Source organism: Octopus bimaculoides, chromosome 22, assembly GCF_046866305.1.
Source record: "Octopus bimaculoides isolate indiv1 chromosome 22, ASM4686630v1, whole genome shotgun sequence".
Taxonomy (NCBI): Eukaryota; Metazoa; Mollusca; class Cephalopoda; order Octopoda; family Octopodidae; genus Octopus; species Octopus bimaculoides.
The window spans coordinates 33,455,181-33,476,258 of NC_142949.1; the positions used below are offsets into that span (position 1 = coordinate 33,455,181).

General features: G+C 38.4%; 1 protein-coding gene and 2 long non-coding RNA genes across 11 annotated transcripts in view; 1 reads left to right on the top strand and 2 right to left on the bottom strand.

The window, feature by feature from the left end:
- LOC106880195 (large neutral amino acids transporter small subunit 1) overlaps positions 1–3,639 on the bottom strand; it is a 79,475-nt gene extending 75,836 nt beyond the window's left edge. Inside the window, exon 1 of one of the 2 annotated variants that reach the window (XM_014930048.3) lies at positions 2,950–3,639. In XM_014930048.3, coding sequence (XP_014785534.1) covers positions 2,950–3,388 — 439 coding nt within the window. In that variant the 5' untranslated portion in view covers positions 3,389–3,639. The remainder of the gene's footprint in view (positions 1–2,949) is intronic. The other variant, XM_052975853.2, reaches the window with a different exon arrangement.
- Positions 1–21,078, top strand: part of LOC106880197 (uncharacterized) — an 83,429-nt gene that overhangs the window by 29,935 nt on the left and 32,416 nt on the right. For 2 of the 8 annotated variants that reach the window (XR_001410719.3, XR_016237876.1), the window contains exons 2-3: positions 1,029–1,196; positions 7,292–7,369. This is a non-coding gene — a long non-coding RNA (uncharacterized LOC106880197). Of the gene's footprint in view, positions 1–1,028; positions 1,197–7,291; positions 7,370–7,873; positions 10,355–13,677; positions 14,789–16,258; positions 16,487–17,496; positions 17,793–21,078 lie in introns of those variants that run through there. The other 6 variants (XR_016237880.1, XR_016237874.1, XR_016237881.1 and 3 more) reach the window with 5 other exon arrangements.
- On the bottom strand, positions 10,559–13,612 carry LOC128250556 (uncharacterized). Its single transcript, XR_016237884.1, has 2 exons — positions 13,047–13,612; positions 10,559–11,214 (listed from the first exon to the last, which is right to left on the bottom strand). It is a non-coding gene; the product is annotated as an uncharacterized LOC128250556 (long non-coding RNA).

Here is a 21,078-nt window from a genome sequence, read left to right on the forward strand (position 1 = left end):
CATTGAGGTCAACTTTACCTCTCGTCCTTTCGGTGTCGAGAGAATAAAGAACCAGTAACACCCTGGGGTCGAAGATATCGACTTGACCTCTCCTCTTAAAATCCTTGTGTCTACGCTTTCCTTCAAAGCGGTGAGTGGTAAAATCTTCAGAGCGTCGGATTAAAGCCTTTGCAATATCTATTCCGGTTTCATACGTTTTGGTTTCAAATCTCGCCGAGGTGAACTTTGCCTTTCATCCTTTCGGGATCGATAAAATGGTGTACCAGTCAGTAAGGGTGGGGGTGGGGAATGGTGTGATCTCGGTCGCGTAAAAATACGACATGGAAACCGGGTAACTGACTTTATGAATCGTAGGGTTCAAGAAAAATTTTAAATTAGAAAAAAAGGAATGGGGTAGATGAAATTTTGTGGAGAGGGGGACTTGTCGATTTTAGTTAGTCTACATGTCAGGGTTAACGCTAGGGATTATCTGGATATTTTGAGCTGGCAGAATCGCCGAACTTTACCCTTCATCCCTTCGGAGATCAATTACATAAGGTACCAACCAAATACTGAGGGCGATGTAATCGACTTGTTCCCTCGTCCTCAGACATTTCTAGTCTTGAAACCTGCAACGGACCGGCATCGCTTTCAGGAAGAACCCAGAGATCTTCGGTCGTTTATATGCGCCATAAAAACCTGTTAATCGACCTTAGGTGTCTTGGAACTCGAAGTAAAATATTATAACAAATACGACACATTCGACAGCGATTGACTGATGGATTATTTGTCGTAGTGTAATAATCCGAACATGCTGTCAATTATACGAGTCAATTTGTACGAGTCGTAGTGTAATAATCCGAACATGCTGTCAATTATCTACTGTTCGTTTTTTTTCCATGTCTGCCCTCAGATACGACACGTTCTGGTATACAGCGATGAATTAATTGTAGGAAGCGCAGTGTAATAGTTTGTGCATGTAATCTCTCCATTGTCGAGTCTGTTTTATTTTTGCTTTTTTTGTTTGATTTTTTTTTTTCCACTTTCAGTTTTGTCGATCCTGGTTGACTTATACAAGAGATAACGGTCTGAATGAAACATGTTGAAATTGTTCAAAGTCACGTGTACCTTGCATCTAAAAGTACGCAGGTCTTAAGACATGCGATGCTTTTTGGAAGGAGAAAACAAATGTGAAAGTAAACTCACAGCAAAACTAGGTAATGTGCACACGCACAGGTACACAAACATACATACATACATGCATACATACATGATGGCCGTCCACTTGTGACCCAGGAAGACCATTGCTGACCTTTAGAAACATTATGCGATCTAGTACTAACTTATATTTAAGGACTCGGAAGAGAATCTTTGATTTTTGAAGAATGCTCCATTTTTAGCGTCAGGGTGTGTGATGTTCTTATTTTGTTAAAGCAAATCATATTTTGGTGTTTAAAATGAAATGTCCTTTTATTGTCAGCAAGTCCCTGTTTAAAGGTTATCGGCAGAGTAAAACCAACCTTGTTTTTAAGTGGAAATTTCTGTTCTCTTGTTGAATCAAATCACATCTTGATATCTGAAATAAAATTTCATTTTGGGGTTAGTAAAATCCCTTTTTGGCGTTGGTTATGAGAGAGGCCATTATTTTTATGTCGTGGTTCTTATTTTACACTTGAAGGCAATTACACTTTCGTATTTGAAATAACCTTTCCTTTTGGAGTAAAGTTTAGTTTCTAGTTTGATATTAATTCATATTCAAGTTTTGAGGCATATCAATACATTTTTTAATGTCTACTTAATGGTTTCCATTGTAGTACAAGATGGCCATGTGGTGTCGATCCTAGCTCTTTCAGCTATTAACCCATTAAGTCCCAGAGTACTTAAATTTTTGAATATTACTTTTAAATTTCTACAGATGATTGAAAATAGGTTAAAATGAAAAAAAAATAATTATTAAAACCCCTTTACTTCAAATAGAAATAGAAATACTCGGTGTCCTATAGGACACTGAGACAATGAGATATAGCTTATTTAATGTTTTCATTTAGTGTCCTATTTATAGGACAGTGGGACTTAATGGGTGAAGTACTGAGATAAAACTCCTGTTTCAATACCGAGTCAAAGTTTTTTAGTGTCGAAGAAAGGTAGATCTTATGTTCTTGAATCTGCTTCGGTTAAGTTGTTCAAATTTAAATTGAAATCTTGGGCTGAAATTTCATAATTACAAGACAGATATTTGATATCCATAAGTAAAGAGTTATCATGTTGCTTCTATTTCTTTCATTAATTTAAACATAAAATGAAACTCAGTTGTCGATTTTTTTTTTTTTTGACATACTAAAACACAAGACAAGCTATAATCTTGTTGGAAACACATTAACAAAGGTTAAACAAATCCCGCCGATAGTTATCTCATCTTGTAGTACAATGATAACTTGTGTGGAGGCCACACTTGAAGTACGCATCATCAAAAGTCACGGCAAATGTGATTAGTTGGTTATCCTTTGCTGCAAAGCTATAAAAATTATTTTGAAATACTAAAACACAAAGCAGGATGCAGTCTTATTTGAAATACATTCACAAAAGGTTAATCCTGCCGGTAGTTTCCTTATATCGTTGAGTGATGAGGATTTATACGTTCATACTTGAAATACACATCGTCAAAAGTCAGGGCTGCTTTTATCGGTTGGCTGCTTTTTGTTACGAAAGTATCTCAATTATTTTGAAATACTAAAACATAAGGCAGGATGTAATCTTACTAGAAATACATCCACAAAAGGTTAAATAGTTTAACACAACATTTACATAAAACCAAACTGAGCTAGGAAAACTAGAGGCACGAATATTTAAGAAAGAAGACAAAAAAAAGCCACCAACATTACTAACAATAATATTATTGACTGGAGAAAAAGACAAATTTTTTTTTTAAATATGAAAGAAAATAAATAAATTGTGAAATAATTTACTTACATATTGCAGCTGCGGCAAGCAACGTAACTGGCAAAGATGGTTGCTCGCAGTCCGGAAACAAGGGTTCGATAATATAAAAGGAAAATGTAAGCGCCACGATTGCTTGAGAACATGGCCGTATGATCATGCATTCCACCCAAAGTCTCAGAAAAGCAGGAAATGCTCCGAACGCTTCGTAAATGTAAGCATAATCGGCACCGGAGCGCATGATAGAGGTACCCAGTTCGGCATAGCAATAGGCTCCTATCATGGAAAGCACTCCGCTTAAGATCCATATTACTAACGATAGGGCCACACTTCCAGAATTGACGAGGACTCCTTTAGGACTAACAAATATGCCGGACCCGATGATGCAACCGACAATAACAGTTATTCCATTCAAAAGCGTTAATTTTGGTTTTAACCCGATTTCTTCTTTCTCAGCTTTCCAATCTGACATCTTTGAAATTTGATCCTGCCTCAAAATGAAAGCCGACAACAAGCGAATAAAATAAAAGATAAAATAAAATATATAAGAATAATAAAATAAATAAATAATAAATAGAGTTTTTAGTCTGATTTTGTTTTTTTTTTTTCTTGTTTTGTTTTGTTTTGATATTTACATATATGTATATCGTTGTTTCTTTACCGTCACTGCAATACTTTATCAGAAAATCATCTGTCACTTCGGCCCACAATTTATGCAACAAGCTGGGTTAAGCTAGAAATAAAATACCTAAATAAAACCACTCGTGCTCCTATCGTCGTCTCCTCTTGTCGACTTGTATCAACCAATCAAACAAATGCTACAAGTGGCTGTTTCTACATATAGACAAAAACAATTAACTTGGTTGACATTTTGAATCTAAAATTCTCCTTTAATAAATACTTAGAAACTTGCACCTGTCAACGAGTAAATTACTGAAGTGTGCCATCTGTCTCTCTCTTGCACTCTCTCTCTCTCTCTCTCTCTTGCTCTATTTGCTCCTGTCTCTCCCTCTCCCCCTCCCCCTCTCCACCACTCCCGACCACGATCACTTTTACGCGTGATAAATATTAAAGCTGAAGACTCGGTATTATTAAACAAACAACGTCTTAGACCTTGAAGTAAAATGATCGTACGCCTGCATATAAAAATGTATTGATTTGATTCGTTAACAAAGTAAAAAAAAAGCTCCACCGTCGATTTCGAAAGGGGGCGCTGCTGATATATAATCGTGCGATCCGCAGGGAGGGACTTAACATACAGATGGAACTTTCCGCCTAGAAACCCGACCACAAATAGCATCGTACGCCACGGAGGCCCACGAGCACATTTTGAAGTTGTGCATGTATGTATGGGCAGATTTGCATGTTTCATGTATGCATTCCCATGCATATAGTTACATATCTAGACATCTGGAAATTTTTACAGATCCAATCCATCACTGGAACTGTAAAAATCTGTGAAACTTTCCAGAAGTTTATCATCTAAATATATATGAGCATGTCTAGATATGTAACTCTATGCATGAGAATACATACATAAAACATGCAAATCTGCACATACATACATACATATATACATACATACATACATACATACATACAAGCTGGATTATTGAGCTGTTCTGAGCACAGCTCAACAATGGTGCCCTCTTTCGTTTGTCAAACCAGCAAGAGATTAAGATACAAAATGTGTCTTATAAATGTAAAACAATAAATTATGGCTGGTATTCTTTCAGTTCAGATAGGAAAACCTCTTCTACGCGCTTCAGTTAGCATTAAATAACAAAAATTGATATATTAACATCATTTACATATTATCAGTACATCAGGAATAAAAGCAAATTTTCCTCACATTTTTATTCATTTATTTCTAGCAAAAGTGTTTTCATGCGGAAAAAATAGAAATACAAATTTTGTTGTAATTCGGGGGCGTCATTATACCAATAATAAACACACGCATTGGTTACATTTCACTTCTTTATTATTGTTCTCCAAATGGTTAGCTATTCAACCAAGAAATTAACCAGTTGTATTTGCCAAAGTTCTGTCATCGCCATTTGCGACCTCTTTAAGGACATGTCCTATCTCCACGCCAGGCCATCTTTAGGTCTATTGCTATAATGAACCCCTCGAGATAGAACAGAATTTGTTTCAGCACACGAGTTCGCATCAAGAATCTCGCAAACCTTTAACAAAAACGAAATCGAAATACAAATATAAAAATAATAAAAAGAGGAAAAGAAATATAGGCGCAGGCGTGGCTGTGAGGTAGGAAGTTTACTTCCCAACCACATGGTTCCGGGTTCAATCCCACCTCCTGATATATTGGGCAAGTGTCTTTTATTATAGCCTCGGGCCAACTAAAGCTTTTTGACTGGATTTGGTAGACGGAAACTGAAAGAAGCCCGTCGTGTGTGTGTGTGCATTTGCATCTGTCTTTGTCCCCCACCACCGCTTGACAACCGGCGGTGGTGTCTTTACGTCCCCCCTAACTTAGTGATTCAGCAAAAAGGGACTGATAGAATAAGTACCAGGCTTAAAAAAAAAAATAAGTACTGGCGTTGATCCATTCGATTAAAATTCTTCAGGCTGGTGCCCCAGCATGGTCGCAGTCTAATGACTGAAACAAGTTAGAGTGGGTGACACATGGAATATTGGGTTCAAATTTAGCACAAGGCCAACAAATTTTTAGAGGATGATTAGATCGATCCTCCGGTGCTTAAAGGGTTCTTAATTCATCGACCCCTGAAAGGATGAAAGACAAAGTCGACCTGGTAGAAATTAAGATTAGGATGAAAACGGACGCAATGACGCTAAGCATTTCGCCTGGAGTGCCAACGACTCTGCCAGCTCACCGCCTTCGGAATACAGAATGATGGGAAACCATACTTAAGGTTGTTGTTGTTGGCATTCCGTCGCTTACGACGTCGAGGGTTCCAGTTGATCCGATCAACGGAACAGCCCGCTCGTGAAATTAACGTGAAAGTGGCTGAGCATTCCACAGACACGTGTACCCTTAACGTAGTTCTCGGGGGATATTCAGCGTGACACAGTGTGACAAGTCTGACCCTTTGAATTACAGGCACAACAGAAACAGGAAGCAAGAGTGAGAGAAAGAGTACAGCAGGGTTCGCCACCATCCCCTGCCGGAGCCTCGTGGAGCTTTAGGTGTTTTCGCTCAATAAACACTCACAACGCCCGGTCGGTCTGGGAATCGAAACCGCGAGTCCGCTGCCCTAACCACTGGGCCATTGCGCCTCCACCATACTTAAGACATATAGGCTAATTCGCTGAGAAGGTTCTAGATTGATTCTGGAAATGAATAACACAGACCATTGAGGTAATAAGCCACACCACAAGTTTGATGTGGAGAACCGACAAATTTATAACATCTCATCTTGATGTAATCGATATCGATGTAATTGACTTGGCCCCTCCCACTAAACTTTAGGCCTTGTGCCTATAGTAGAAGGGATTAGAGTTATTAGTACGCCAAGCAAAATGCTTAGCGGCATTTCTTCCACCGTTGTGTTCTGAGTTCAAACTCCGCCGAGGTCGACTTAGCCTTCCATCTTTTCTGAATCGATAAAATAAGTACCAATCGAGCACTGGGGGTCGATGTAATCGAATTGCCCTCACCCCCCGCAATTGCAGGCCTTGTGCCAAAATATGAAGTTAATATATTGCTCTCTTTATGATGGTCATTTTCATGATAATAATTTTCGTGCTCCGGTGAAATATTGAGCAATAAATTTAAGATGCAACGTGTTAACAATACAAGTTAGAAGTGCATTAATTATAAACACTTTCCTTATTGTAAAGTACACGGCCATAAATTTTATCGTACAGGAGTTAAAGTGCAACACTACCGATGTCTTCCATATTGCAGTCTTGTTATAAAAACACCACCCACTACAACCACCTCCGCTTCCACCGGTGCCGTTTTCCGGAGAGAGTAATCAGATTGTTAGACAAGTGAATTGCTTTTAGTATGCATTTGGTAAGAAATGCTCTTAGTTAACTAGTAAAAGTTAACAAGTTAACAAATTACTACTTCAGTTTTTTCTTGATTTTCGGATTTTTTGCTTCGTTTAACTTTCGATAATTTTTGTTTTTCTTGTTTCAGTCATTGGGCTGCGGACATGCTGGGGCACTGACATGAAGGGTTTGAGCACTTATATATATATATATATATATATATATACACGGCTCGGTTATGCCATAATTGATGGCTAGCCACTAAACCTTTTTTTTTCTTATTCTCTCTGTTTATTTTCTCATGTTCCTTTCTGTTGAAGAGCGTAAGCTCGAAACGTAAAAGACTTTCTCACCTTCCTGAGCGTTAAACTAATACATCTGTTTGTTGTTTACACAGCCGTCTTCGACTGATTCCATCTCTCATTTCTCCACGTCCTGAAGAAGGTATCAGTAACCCGAAATATCGAAATATCAGGTAATATTCCCAATGTGGTTCTCTTTTCCTTTCTTATAGTTTTACTTCGTATGTCATCTTGCATCGTTTGGGCCTTATCTTACAAATTATGTTTTGTAATATCACACAAAAATTTCATAACTATTCTCTTTTAATGCTAGTTTGTTATTATTATTATTTTTTATTTCACAGGCAATCTTAACAGTAAACATGATAATAAATGCCCTCATAATAAAACGTAAAAAGAAAATAACTTAAACATGCCTTCGCAATATATAATGGATAATAGTTCGCTACTCGACTGTTGTAAATTTTAAGAAGGTGCTTTATGAGGTGGCGATGTTGTACTAGAAGTTCATAAAGCAATTATGCTTGTTTATTCCACAACAGACAGTAGCAATACCTGATAAGAATATATTAAACTAATTCCGTCTGGCGTAATGATATTTTATTCATCCTTGACTTTTGGTCATCAACAAACAACCATAAACGCATTTCCCTTGTTTTTCTTTACACTTGTTTCAGTTACAGGAGTGCGGTCATGCTCACATAAAGTTCGCTTATGCCTAAACACTGATTGGCGTTGATGCAGCTGCATTTCTTCCGACTTGACGGTCCCATTGTGCAACTGAGTCAAGGTTGTTGACTGTGTTTTAGTTAAAACTACGGCTTTAGAATCTGCTCAGAGTTACCTCTCTTGGATATATACATATATATATATCAAGCTTGATTTTGTAGGTATGTCTGATGAATGTCAGCTTGTATGTATACCAGCCCATCAGTTTTTTTGTTTTTTTTTCTCTTATTAAATTCCGGTATAATCGTAATTTAAACACTCTGAAAAGTATTTATAGAAAACGTTATCTAAAAATGCTCATTTTTCTGAAAGTTATGAAGAAGTTTTCGAAACTCTTCTCCCCCCCCCCCCCCCCCCCACACACACACCTCCCGAAAAATACTTTTCTTCTACAAATTCCGATATAATCAAAATCTACACCATCTGAAGCGTATTTGTAGAAAATTTCATTGAAAAATATTCATTTTTCTGAAAGTTATGAGGTGGTGAAAATCAATGGGGCACAATTGTGTAGGTATGCCGCTACATGCATCTAGGCAAACAGACAAAAAAAAAAAGTAGGTATGCGTAAAATAAAGAGAAAGAGAGGGAGAGAGAGAGGGGGAGGGAGAAAGAAAAAGGACAGAAATCACAAAGACAAATCAAACCAAAATAAGAAATTATATCTCGAAGTATTGTGATTATTTCTAGAAATTATCAGAAACTATTATATTTCTGGCTACTAAGGCCGAAAGTACATCAGTCTCATCCAGCGTTGTTACGATCCTGGGCCGGTGCCAATCCCAAGTCGTTTTCTTTCTTTCTCTGTATATAAATGAAGAACGAGAGAATGTTTGTATGTAGATTTCGATTTATAACTTTCGTACGCAAAAGAAATTTAATCTTTGCATCACAGAAAGAATTTGGGTCACTTCGTTTCAAGAAAATCGTGCTTCCTTTACATAGGAAAAGATTTTCGACAGCAGCAGCAACAGCAGTGGTAGTAGCAGCAGCAGCAGCAGTAGTAGTAGTAATAGTAGTAGTAGTAGTAGTAGTAGAAGACAATGACGACGACCATGACAGCGGACTACAAAGCTTCACCACTGATTTCTCAATTTTCTGTTCCAAAAGACAGGCTGTCCATAAATTAGCGTTACAATTTGAAAACCTCGGTGAAGAAAAAAAACTTTAAAATAAGGATAACTCAACAGCGTTTTTAGGCTGTGTTGTATGAAGTTTGCTTCCGGGTTCAGTCCCACTGCATGGCACTTTGGGCCAGTGTCTTCTACTATGGTCTCGGACCAATCAAAGCCTTGTAAGTGGATTTAGTAGACGGAAGCTAAAAGAAGCCCTTCGTATCTATCCATCCATCTATATATATATATATATATATATATATATATATATGGTTGTGTTTGTGTTTGTCCCGTACCGCCGCTTGACAACCGGTGTTGGTGCGTTTACGTCCTCGTAACTTAGCAGTTCGGCAAAATAAATCGATAAAATAAGTAACAGGCCGAAAAGAAAGGATAAATAATGGGGGGTCGATTCATTCGGCTAAGAATTCTTTAAGGCGGTGCCCCAGCATGGCCACAATCTAATTACTGAAACAAATAAAAGATAAAAGATAAACAAATAAAGTTTTATTAGAAACAGTGGTTTGGGTATTCTCATGGGCGTAAAGGTCGTGAGTTCGATTCGTGGCATCACCTTGTGTCCTGGAGGAAAACACTTTATTTCGCGTTGTTCCAGTCCCCTTATCTAGCAAAAATGAGTTGTACCTGTATTTCAAAGGTCCAGCTTTATCACATTCTGTATCATGCTGAATCTCCCTGAGAACTACATTAAGGGTCTGTAATGTTCTCAGGCACTGAGATGTGAATTTCACGAGCAAGCTGTTCCGTTGATCGGATCAGTTGCACTAGCGTAGCCGGAGTGTGTGCTGCCCGAGGCGGCCCTTCAATTTGCCGCCTCCGAGCCCTCACAAAAAATACATATTGCCTACAGTAAGCCCACAAGTAGTGCCACCCTCATAAAAGTGTCCCACCCCGCCGGGGGCGGACCGTACCCTCTACCCCTTTCTAGCTAGGCTATTGATGAATTGGAGCCCTCGTCGTAACCGACCGAGTGGCAGTTATCAGAAACATCAGAATGCTTGCATATGAACTCCATTGGGTTTCACGCAACATATCTAGACGATGCAATAATTTATGAAGACCCTGCACCAACTCCTGACACCAACTGAACTTAACCGAAGTTTTTTTCCTGTTAACGATTCAAAAGAAGACGCCTTTCTCGACCCCACTTTAACGATTTTAGAATAAAGAAAGAATAGAATAGAAAAATGAAGCAAAAATGAAACAATCTGAGAGGGCGTTACAGTTATTGTGTGACACATGAGAGCAAAAGAGACAAACATTGTTACGTGTGAAACGAAAGGATGGCAGACGATAATTAGAACATCAAAACAAAGTCATTAAAATGACTGTCAAAGTTTGGCAGGGAGCTGTTAATGGACGACAGAAGGACGACCCCTACAAGTAGTGATGTGAACCCTGGCAAATATTCAAAGAACGGGGCATGATGTAATAAACTATGATTATCATTATTACGATAATTACATAGTCTTTTACTTTCTCAACAAGATACAAATCTGTATTATTTCTTTGTTTATTGATAATTTTCTTTTTTCTGTTAATATTTGGTAATAAATAAAACGGTAGCGAGTTGACAAGATCATTGCCGCGCCGAGTTAAATGCTTAACGACGTTGCGTTCGTCTTTACGTTCTGAGTTCAAATTCCGCCGAAGTCAAATTTGCCTTTCATCTTTTTCGGGTTCGATAAAATAAACACCATTATATTATATTATATCTGTACATCAATCAAACCAGATAAATCTAATAATCCTTTCTATTATGGGCACCAGGCCTGAAATTTAAAGGAGAGGAATAGTCGATTACATCGACCCCCCCCCCCCACACGTTACTCAAATGGTACTTAATTTATCGATCCCGAAAGGATGAAAGGTAAAGTCGACCTCGGCGGAATTTGAACTAAGAACGTAGCGGCGGGCGAAATACTGCTAAGCATTTCGTCCGGCATACTAACGATTCTGCCAGCTCACCCCCTTCAGATAAATCCAATAACGGAAGAGTAATGTTTCAGATCAGTCCAAAAACACTTCTACGCTCACATCTTGTCACACTATTGTTGTATTCCTTTATACTCCAATTGTACTGAGATGGGTCTGTGGTGGATTGTTCCCTCACTCTTCAAGGTGAGACCCCCAACACGGTTGCAGCCAAGTAACTGAAATAAATAAATGATAAACTACAGAAGAAGCTACTCACACACACATACACACACAAATACATATAGACATACACGTGAGTACATATTGCACCAGTGTCTAGTTATTATAAGATCCACATGCATTGAATATATTCATTCATCTTCTCACTATCAACAACGCTTATAATGTTACTTGCGGCCGAGAAGTTGCTAGAAATATCTCTTTCCATAACGTTCGTCTGATCGTTTCGTTGTGTGATTCGTTGACTTTTCCACCTTTGTTCAAATGTTGTTGTTTGTGTTTGGTTTAGACAGGAATAGACGTTAACTTGGATATTGTATTACATACAAAAGCAAAGACGAAGAAGACTTAGGAATACATTATACAGTTTACACATACAAACACACACATATACACATACTTACAAATATACGTATATAGACTTATATTGAAATCTGTGTGTGTATGTGTGTATCTGTGTGAGTGTATTTAATAAATTTAATAAATATATTTGTGCAAAATATTTGTATGTGTGTATGTATGTATTTATGTGTACGTGTACGAGGGAGAGGTAAAGTGTGTGTGCGTGCGCGCGTGTGTGTGTGTGTGTTTGTGTGTGAGTGAGTGACTGTACCAGGCTTTATCGCTATCAGAATATGTTAAGAAGAAAAATATTTACCTACGCACATCACACACACACGCACACACGCACGCATACACACGCACAAGTTAGCACACATGTATGTATATGTACACACATACACACGTATGTATGCATATATCTATGTATCTATGTATGTAAGTATATGTACAGTTCCCAGAAACTATCACCTTAACATCGCGAAGGCCAGACATGGTGCTGATCTCGAAAGTATCAAAGTAGACGATTCTGTTTGAACTTACCATTCTTTAGAAGGACCACATTAAAGAGGGAATTGAGAGGAAGAGATCAAAGTATACTGAGGTGGCGGATTTATGTCGAAACTACTGGTGGTAAATAAGGTGTGATCCTATCGAAGTGTGGTGCAGAGGGTTTGCAGGCCAGTCCCTCTGCAAGGTTTATACCATGCTGGACATCAAAGAGTTAAGTAGGCTTCCACACTTACGATTTTTTTGTACTTTCACCCACCTTTCAATAAATTCGCTCAAGGACAGTAACTCGTCTTCTACTTTTTACTTTTCAATTGAAATTTGAAAAAATCGATGAAGGATCTGCCAAATAGGAATGTTTTTCATCACACTCTTTTCAACTTCGTCTGTCAGACAACTTCTTTCTCTATAGCCACCAGACAAAGGACAACTGCCTGATCTGTTTTTTTTGTTTTTTGTTAAAAGTATTCTTTTCAGTTGCCTACAAACACAGCCAGGCTGAAATAATTAATGCATTCTTCCAGGAGTGAATAAAACTTGAGGGGATGGGCCCCTTAGATACTAACATCGGCCCCCATATATGGATTCTAATGGCGCAGGGACCCACTTGCCATCGGGCAAGCTAGCAACCTGGCCAGTCCGCCACTGCCTATAGTAGATAACACTTGCCCAAGTTGCCACGAAGTAGGACTAAACATGGAACCATGCGGCTGAGAATCAAACTTCTTACCATACAGCCACACTTATGTATATTATTATTATTATTATTATCTTAACGCGCCCGGTCACGCATGCCAAACTAAAACCTCCGATAATGCTAAATCTTCCGTTGTTCTTTAACCACATTAATCGTTCAATGAACTTTAATTCCTCGCTATAACCAATAATAATACATTTTTCTACGACGCATTATTTACTCTAATGATTTTGTAAGCACGTTTCTATAATAATAATAAAATAAACAAAACCAGTTGTTTACATAACGCATATATGTACTCTTCGTTTTCGTGTGACGTTCTAGTTTTCGGCACCTGTATCATGTCAACCTGCGTAATAAAAAGATTTACATGAAATACATGGTTTTTATAGCTTTTTCAGGGCGATTTAATTACTGTTTTATTACTTCCCTCCACTGCAACAATCGAGACTAGACAATGTACATGATAACACTTCCAATCAATTAAGATCAGAAGCCATGAGGTCAGGACTGGCCCCCTAGACCAGAGAAGCCTCCAGGAAAAAATGCACGCGGCCCTGTAGTATTTATTGACAGCAAATCACAGCATACACAGATCAGAACTGGACCCCTAGACTCGAGAAGCTTCCAGGCTATCAATGCACGCGACCCAACAGTATTTGACACCAAGCCACAGCATACATAGATCAGAACTTAGTCCCTAGGCACGTGAGGCCGCGAGCAATTGTCTAGTTTCCCTTGCCTTGAGACGACATAAATTGTAGTCAATTCACTACTCACCAACCCTTGTGAGACATTCATTTCTTCATTGACGGCCTTCATTTCTCGTTTATATCAGAAACTTCTTAATAAAATTTAGAAATTAAATTTTACCTTTTTCTATTTATCTTTTATCTTCTTCTATTTGCATCAGCCATTAGACTGCGGCCATGCTGGGGCATCACCTCGAAGAATATTTCAGTCTCTTTCGCCGAACAGCTAAATCACGGGGACGAAAACACAGCAACACTGGTTATCATGCGGAGGTGGGAGACAAACTCAGACACAAAGGCATACACACACACACACACACATACATATATATATATATATATATATATATATATATATATATATATATACGACCGGTTTCTTTCAGTTTAGGTCTACCAAATCCACTCACAAGACTTTTGCCGGTCGGAGGCTATAATAGAAGGCATTTGCTCAATGTGCCGCGCAGTGGGACTGAATCCGGAACCATGTGGTTACGAAGCAAGTTTCTTATCACGCAGTCATATTTGCGCCATTCCCCCCCCCCCTTTTTTTGTCCCTGTTTTAAAAGATATGGTTTAATTATTTTTGCGTGGCGAAATTTGTAATTTAAAATACGTTTTTGTGTAAAATAGAAACAGAATTTTAAAAATATCACTTCCCGTTTTAAAAAATTGGTTGGATTGCGTTGTTGTGTCGAGGAGGAATTAAAGTTTGTTTTTGTTGAACTTTTTTTTTTAAATTGTTTATAAGACAATTATTGTTTTCCCCCCTCCCGCGTGGGGAAGCCTTCCTTATGGCTTGTGTTGAGAAGCCAAGAGAAGAGGAGCAAAGCGAGGAGGAGGTGGAGAAATTGGTCGAAAAACGATTTAGTGATTCCCGAGATTGAGAGAGGAGAATAATGCCAGCAATAATAAAACCAAACATCCCTAAAAGTTTCATCCGAATCCATCCAGCGGTTCTTGAGATATCTTGTCCACGGACAAACAAACGAACGAACGAACACGACTAAAACAATACCTCAGCCTTCGCCAAGGAGGAGGGCTAAAGTGGACTGGTTCATTTTTATTTGTTCAGTTAATAAACAACTGCTTTAAAAGGGCTTTATTTAATAAGGTAGCCATTTTAATTTTGCTGGTTTTATGATATTTTTATCGCTAGACATTTTGTTCTTTCTAGCTCAGTACGTCTTTTTTTCCATACTTGTGTAATTCAATAATGGATTACACAAGAATATAGACACGTGTATGTGAAATAGAAGCTCAGTTTCACAGGTAAGATATTTAATTAGTTTTCGTAGTGGAATTTGTGTGTGTATACATTAAAAAAATACATGTTTCAAAGTTGTGTTTTGATAGTATTTATTGAGACTTTTAAATGCAAACTTCTGACGACAAAGAAACTTCATTTATTTTCCCTCGGTTTATAGCTATTGTGAAGACTTGATTTACTTGTGTAACTTCTGTCTGTGGGAATTCATGAGGCAGCCAAGAGCTACGAAATATTTAAGCATAATACCTGACTTTGTTCTTCCATTCTAATATAACATAATTATAGAAACTGAGGCCTTTGCTACTAATGATAATTCACACACAAGTTATTACCGAATTAATAAATTTTTCTTCTCCAGGCACAAGGCCCGAAATTTTGGAAGTGGGGCAGTCGATTAGATCGACCTCAGTACGCAACTGGTCCTTAATTTATTGACTCGGAAAGTATGAAAGGCAAGGTCGACCTCGGAAAGTTATTACTGATTTCAAGGCTACAGTGGAGTACTTCATTGCTTCATTCTCGTCTACGAAGCGCACCTCCACCGTGCCGAACTTCCGTCCTCTGGTGTAGAACGTAGTTGATTCTTTTATTTCTTTCAAACACTCCTCAACCACTTCTACGGCTGCTATCTCTACCTTCTCAGATACTATGTTTAGCGTTCTATAGATGATAGTTCACTTTTCCGTATTCTCAATAACTTCCTTGGGAGGTGTCAGCCTTAGACAGTCTCCCTCCTTTTTTAGCAAGGTGTTGTATTTCTTGAAGTCCTTGTCTTTGACTTCGATTTCACGGACTTGCAGTAGCTCCGCTGACAAGCTTTTGCCAATCACAGCAGCATAACTGCTTGTTTGCACTTGTCTATTCTCCATAATAATGTTCTTCACAACTTCGCCCATAAATGGAGAAGACAAATAACAATTCTAACAAATTCAAGTAATAACAATAATTCAACAATTCAAGAAATAACAGGACTCACATAGAGCGTACACACTTTCTACTCAAAAACAACGACAAACGTTTCTGCCAGCTCACTGCCTTTCGCAAACTATAATTGATCCCATTACTTGCTTCTTGAGGGATCTGTTTGGGTAGTCGTTGTTGGTGAGGATTTCATGGAGTCGGAGAGCAAACCATGCCGCAACCTCTTTGAATCGCACTTTACGACAACCAGAAGAAAAGCCAGGTCTGTTCTTTGGCATGCCGGTCCCTGCACAGCACTTGACGTGCATTGCTTGAGTGGTACTCATATTTTCTACTCTAGGCACAAGGCCCGAAATTTTTTGGTTGGGGAGCAGTCGATTAGATCGACCCCAGTAGCAACTGGTACTTAATTTATCGACCCTGAAAAGATGAAAGGCAAAGTTGACCTCGGCGGGAGTGGTACTTAGCTAAGTTTCTCACTATGCGGGCGAACATAGACATTTTATCATTTCTATCGGTCTACATTCTTTTATTCTATCTTTCTCTTGCAGTTGCAGAGATGAAACTAAACTATTAACACACAATGAACCAAGGAAGCAGAAATAAATATTTAACAGCATCTGCAAACAATACTTGTATACACAAGCAACTCGGCGAAGTTGTATATATCTTATATACGTTAAGTACTTGTATTATAACCATCTTCAACATTGTTACATGTTAATTAATATATAATAGATGGTTGTATTAATAATCAAGTATTGTTCTTCCAGTGGAGGCGCAATGGCCCAGTGGTTAGGGCAGCGGACTCGCGGTCATAGGATCGCAGTTTCGATTCCCAGACCGGGCGTTGTGAGTGTTTATTGAGCGAAAACACCTAAAGCTCCACGAGGCTCCGGCAGGGGATGGTGGCGAACCCTGCTGTACTCTTTCACCACAACTTTCTCTCACTCTTACTTCCTGTTTCTGTTGTGCCTGTAATTCAAAGGGCCAGCCTTGTCACACTGTGTCACGCTGAATATTCCCGAGAACTACGTTAAGGGTACGCGTGTCTATGGAGTTCTCAGCTACTTGCACGTTAATTTCACGAGCAGACTGTTCCGTTGATCGGATCAACTTGAACCCTCGACGTCGTAAGCGACGGAGTGCCATTCCATCATTTCTCAAATGAATCTTCATTAAAATTCTGTCGTTACAAAGGTATCCGAATGAAGCTCGCTCCCTGTGTAAGATTAACTCCCTTGCCTACATCATATAGATGAATTGATTTATGCGCATTGAAAATGTTTATAATTAGATCGTTGGTGATGGCGAATGTTTTAGCAATATGGCCTTCCATACTTTCTTTTTCAGGTCACTGACCCCCGCTATCGATGCCGTTTTTGTTCGGTTATTTTCCCAATACTTGTCGCCATTTTATCTCTTCCGCTTTATCATATACGTGTACGTGTGTATGAATATACACACTCGTTCATGAAATATACACATTCACACATATTATAATATACATACATATACCTTTTCACATGTGTGTCATTCGTTTGATATACATAAGAATAACCTACTTTAAACGTGTATGTGTGTATCTATATATATATATATATTTGTAACCTACGCACACACGCATAATATACATATACTTTATATAGATATGTATACATACACACAAGTATATATATATATATATTCTGAAATATTGACATACGCGCCCGTAGACACATGCATGCGCCCATATATATATATATATATATATATATATATATATATATATATAAAACAATGGTTATTTCCAAATTATTTCAAGGTGAGCGACATCGTTGTACACAGATTTCTAAATATAAAACGTAAGTAAAATGTGTTGTTGAGCTGCTGTGGAAGTGAAGGTGGTCCAGGGGTGTGTTGGTGAAACTTCAGTGGGAGTGAAGCAATATTCTTCAGAGAAGAGACGAATGGCTACGCACAGCTGACGGGGAAGATGGTATCTTATCACTCTCAGACATTCATGCACATACGCGCGCGCACACACACACAGTCTGGTACTTGTTTGTCATGGACTGCGACCACACTGGAGCATCATCTTGTATGGTTAGTCAAATATTTCGCATCCCAGTACTTATTTCAAGGTGTGGGGTGCGTGGCTGATTGTTTAGGGTAGCGTTTCTCAACCGGGGTACCCCCAGAACCCTAGGGTCCCGCCGCCTTTCTTTGGCTGAAAAGGGCAGGCTGTTTTTCTTTGCGTGGTGGCCTTAGCGAAAGAGGTTGTGTAGTGGATGGACCGGGTTGAAAGGGTTGAAGACAGATACTTATCTCTTCGGCCAAACCCTCATCAACGTCTTCAAATTTCAGTTGAAATGGAAAGTGAGGGAAAAGAGAGAAGTTCTTCCACCGCAGCAACCTTGTTAAACAGTGGGTGAATGTCGCAAGAATGGCCCGAGTGAACGGGCCTGCTCTAAGCATGCGCCTGTAGGTAAAGCGGAAAGGGCACTACTCTAGTGGTCAGGACGTTCGTGGACTCGTGAGACTTTCGCGATCATTCCTAGGAGGTATCCCTCTGTTGAGAAATTTTATCCTATTTAATTATTGCTTTAGTTTATCATTGGGTACTACTCAAGCAGAGCGGACCCGAACGCGCTGTCGCGCGTCCGCGCTAGCTAGTCGTGAGTGGTCGATCCTACGAAAAGTGCGCGCGAGCGCGCGTGCAAATGAATACATGTGTGCGCATGCAAATTAGTAAATAATTTCTTTTAAACAAAGTAAATAATTTTTTTTAATTACTTTTTTCTTTTCTAAACAACGTAGATAGGTAGAAGGAATAAGAATAACACACTATCTGTTTTTGTTAACTTCATACATCTTTTTTCTTTTAAATAAATTTTGTGAACAAAATAATTTTTATTTTCTAAACAACGTAAATAAATTTTAAAAAAGGTGCACATTGGGATTAGACACTGAGGGAAACTTGATATGCTAGAAATAACAGCTAAACGCAAAAAGAAAAAAAAACTGTAACCTTTACTTTTCTGAAATCACTGTGGATATATTTCGGCTATGTGCTTGATAAATGTCTGAAAGTTCTCCCACGAATTCCCACACTTCATATCGTAATAATCACGGTACATTGGCTCATCAATCTGTGACCATTTCATGTTACCACATGATCTACTTTTATATTTCAGTCTACGTTTTATCCGTGACCAGAATGGGCCACATATCCGTGAAAATCGTAGTTCCTGGCTCCACATTTTCAATGATTGCAGCTTCTAACGTTTCAGCCTTTCTATCAGTTATAATGTTGCAGGTAGCCCTTTTTCTGAGTGACATCGTAAAAGCCTATCACAAAACTTTTCAACCATTCTGCCAACCTCATATTTCCTCTTGAAAAGCAGGCTTTCATCCACTTGTACAACGTGGTTCAGTCCACCTAATTTTTTCTTATCTTTCAGTAACATGGCTGAACATATTTCTCGGCAGTATTCGTACCATTGAATGGCCGTGTCGTTGCTAATATTGTTTCAACTCATGGAACAAGTTACTGGCAATTCAGATATAAAGTCTGCTATTATTTGAAATAGTGTAAACACTGTCAAGTGGCATTTCTCTAAAAAAGTATTTTTCCTTATAGAGATTGTTTTACTGCATGAATTACATCGCCAAATAACTCCGTCAATAGCACGTTGAAAAGATTGAATTTTCATTTGACGACAAGTACATTCTTTTTTTTTTGTTTTTTGTGAAATTAATTTGTTTCCATAATTCAACACGGTGAAGACATTTTGGTAATATTGGCGAGAAGAGGTCAATGAAGAGGAAGAGCCGTTTACAGAGAGAGGTTGAAGAAAGAGGAATTGACCTCCCTCTACCAATTTGAAATGGAAAGACGGGCTTGGTTTTACCAGCTCCTCTTTCTTGACCTCTCTCTGTAAAGGGCTCGTCCTCTTTCTTGACCTCTTCCCGCCAATATTGTTCACAATTGAACTTAAGTTTTGAGTGTGCCGCGCAAATTTTTCGAAGCCCATATTCCCAAAATGTCTTCACCTCGTGTTGAATTATGGAAAAGGTTAAAGGGGGGATACCTTTCTGGATTTTTTGAAAGAAAACAAATTAATTGCACAAAAAAAAAGGGCTACCTGCAACATTATAACTGATAGAAAGGCTGAAACGTTAGAAGCTGCAATCATTGAAAATGTGGAGCCAGGAACTACGATTTTCACGGATATGTGGCCCATTCTGGTCACGGATAAAACGTAGACTGAAATATAAAAGTGGATCATGTGGTAACATGAAATGGTCACATATTGATGAGCCAATGTACCGTGATTATTACGATATGAAGTGTGGGAATTCGTGGGAGAACTTTCAGACATTTATCAAGCACATAGCCGAAATATATTCAGTGATTTCAGAAAAGTAAAGGTTACAGTTTTTTTTTCTTTTTGCGTTTAGCTGTTATTTCTAGCATATCAAGTTTCCCTCAGTGTCTAATCCCAATGTGCACCTTTTTTAAAATTTATTTACGTTGTTTAGAAAATAAAAATTTTGTTCACAAAATTTAATTAAAAGAAAAAAATGTATGAAGTTAACAAAAACAGTGTGTTATTCTTATTCCTTCTACCTATCTACGTTGTTTAGAAAAGAAAAAAGTAATTTAAAAAAAATTATTTACTTTGTTTAAAAGAAATTATTTACTAATTTGCATGCGCACACATGTATTCATTTGCACGCGCGCTCGCGCGCACTTTTCGTAGGATCGACCACTCACGACTAGCTAGCGCGGACGCGCGACTGCGCGTTCGGGTCCGCTCTGCTTGAGTAGTACCTATCATTGTTTACACGCTTTTCATGTAACCCCACATTGTACTTGTCCTGTGCTGTCCATTTTGATTTTTTATGTAAACCCTTTGTGGTTAATAAAGAAATTATTATTATTATGCGTCGATGTGGTCGACTTACAGTCTTCAGACGAATTTTAGGCATTGTGATTATAGTAAGGATTATTATTATTATGGTTGCTTCGCAGTCGTCTTGTGACTATGAACAGATGTCGGTCTACTAATACCTCATGTCTGATAATGCGAGTAGTTTCGGAGTTGTATTTTTGTTTTTATTTATTCTTTATTATTTATAAATTTTGATCTGAAGAAAGAAGACATGTGGCTTTTCTCTCAGGACAAGAACAGGGAGAGATCAAAAGAAATAGACACAGAGAGTGTAAGAAAAAACAGTGAGAGAGATACGGCGAAACACAATGAATCGTGTGTGTGTGTGTGTGTGTGTGTGTGTGTAGGAGGGGTGGTAGAGAATAAGATAAATGTCGAAGTGTATTTATGTACAGCATAATGAAAATGTATGATACTCAAAATTGGTTTTTAAC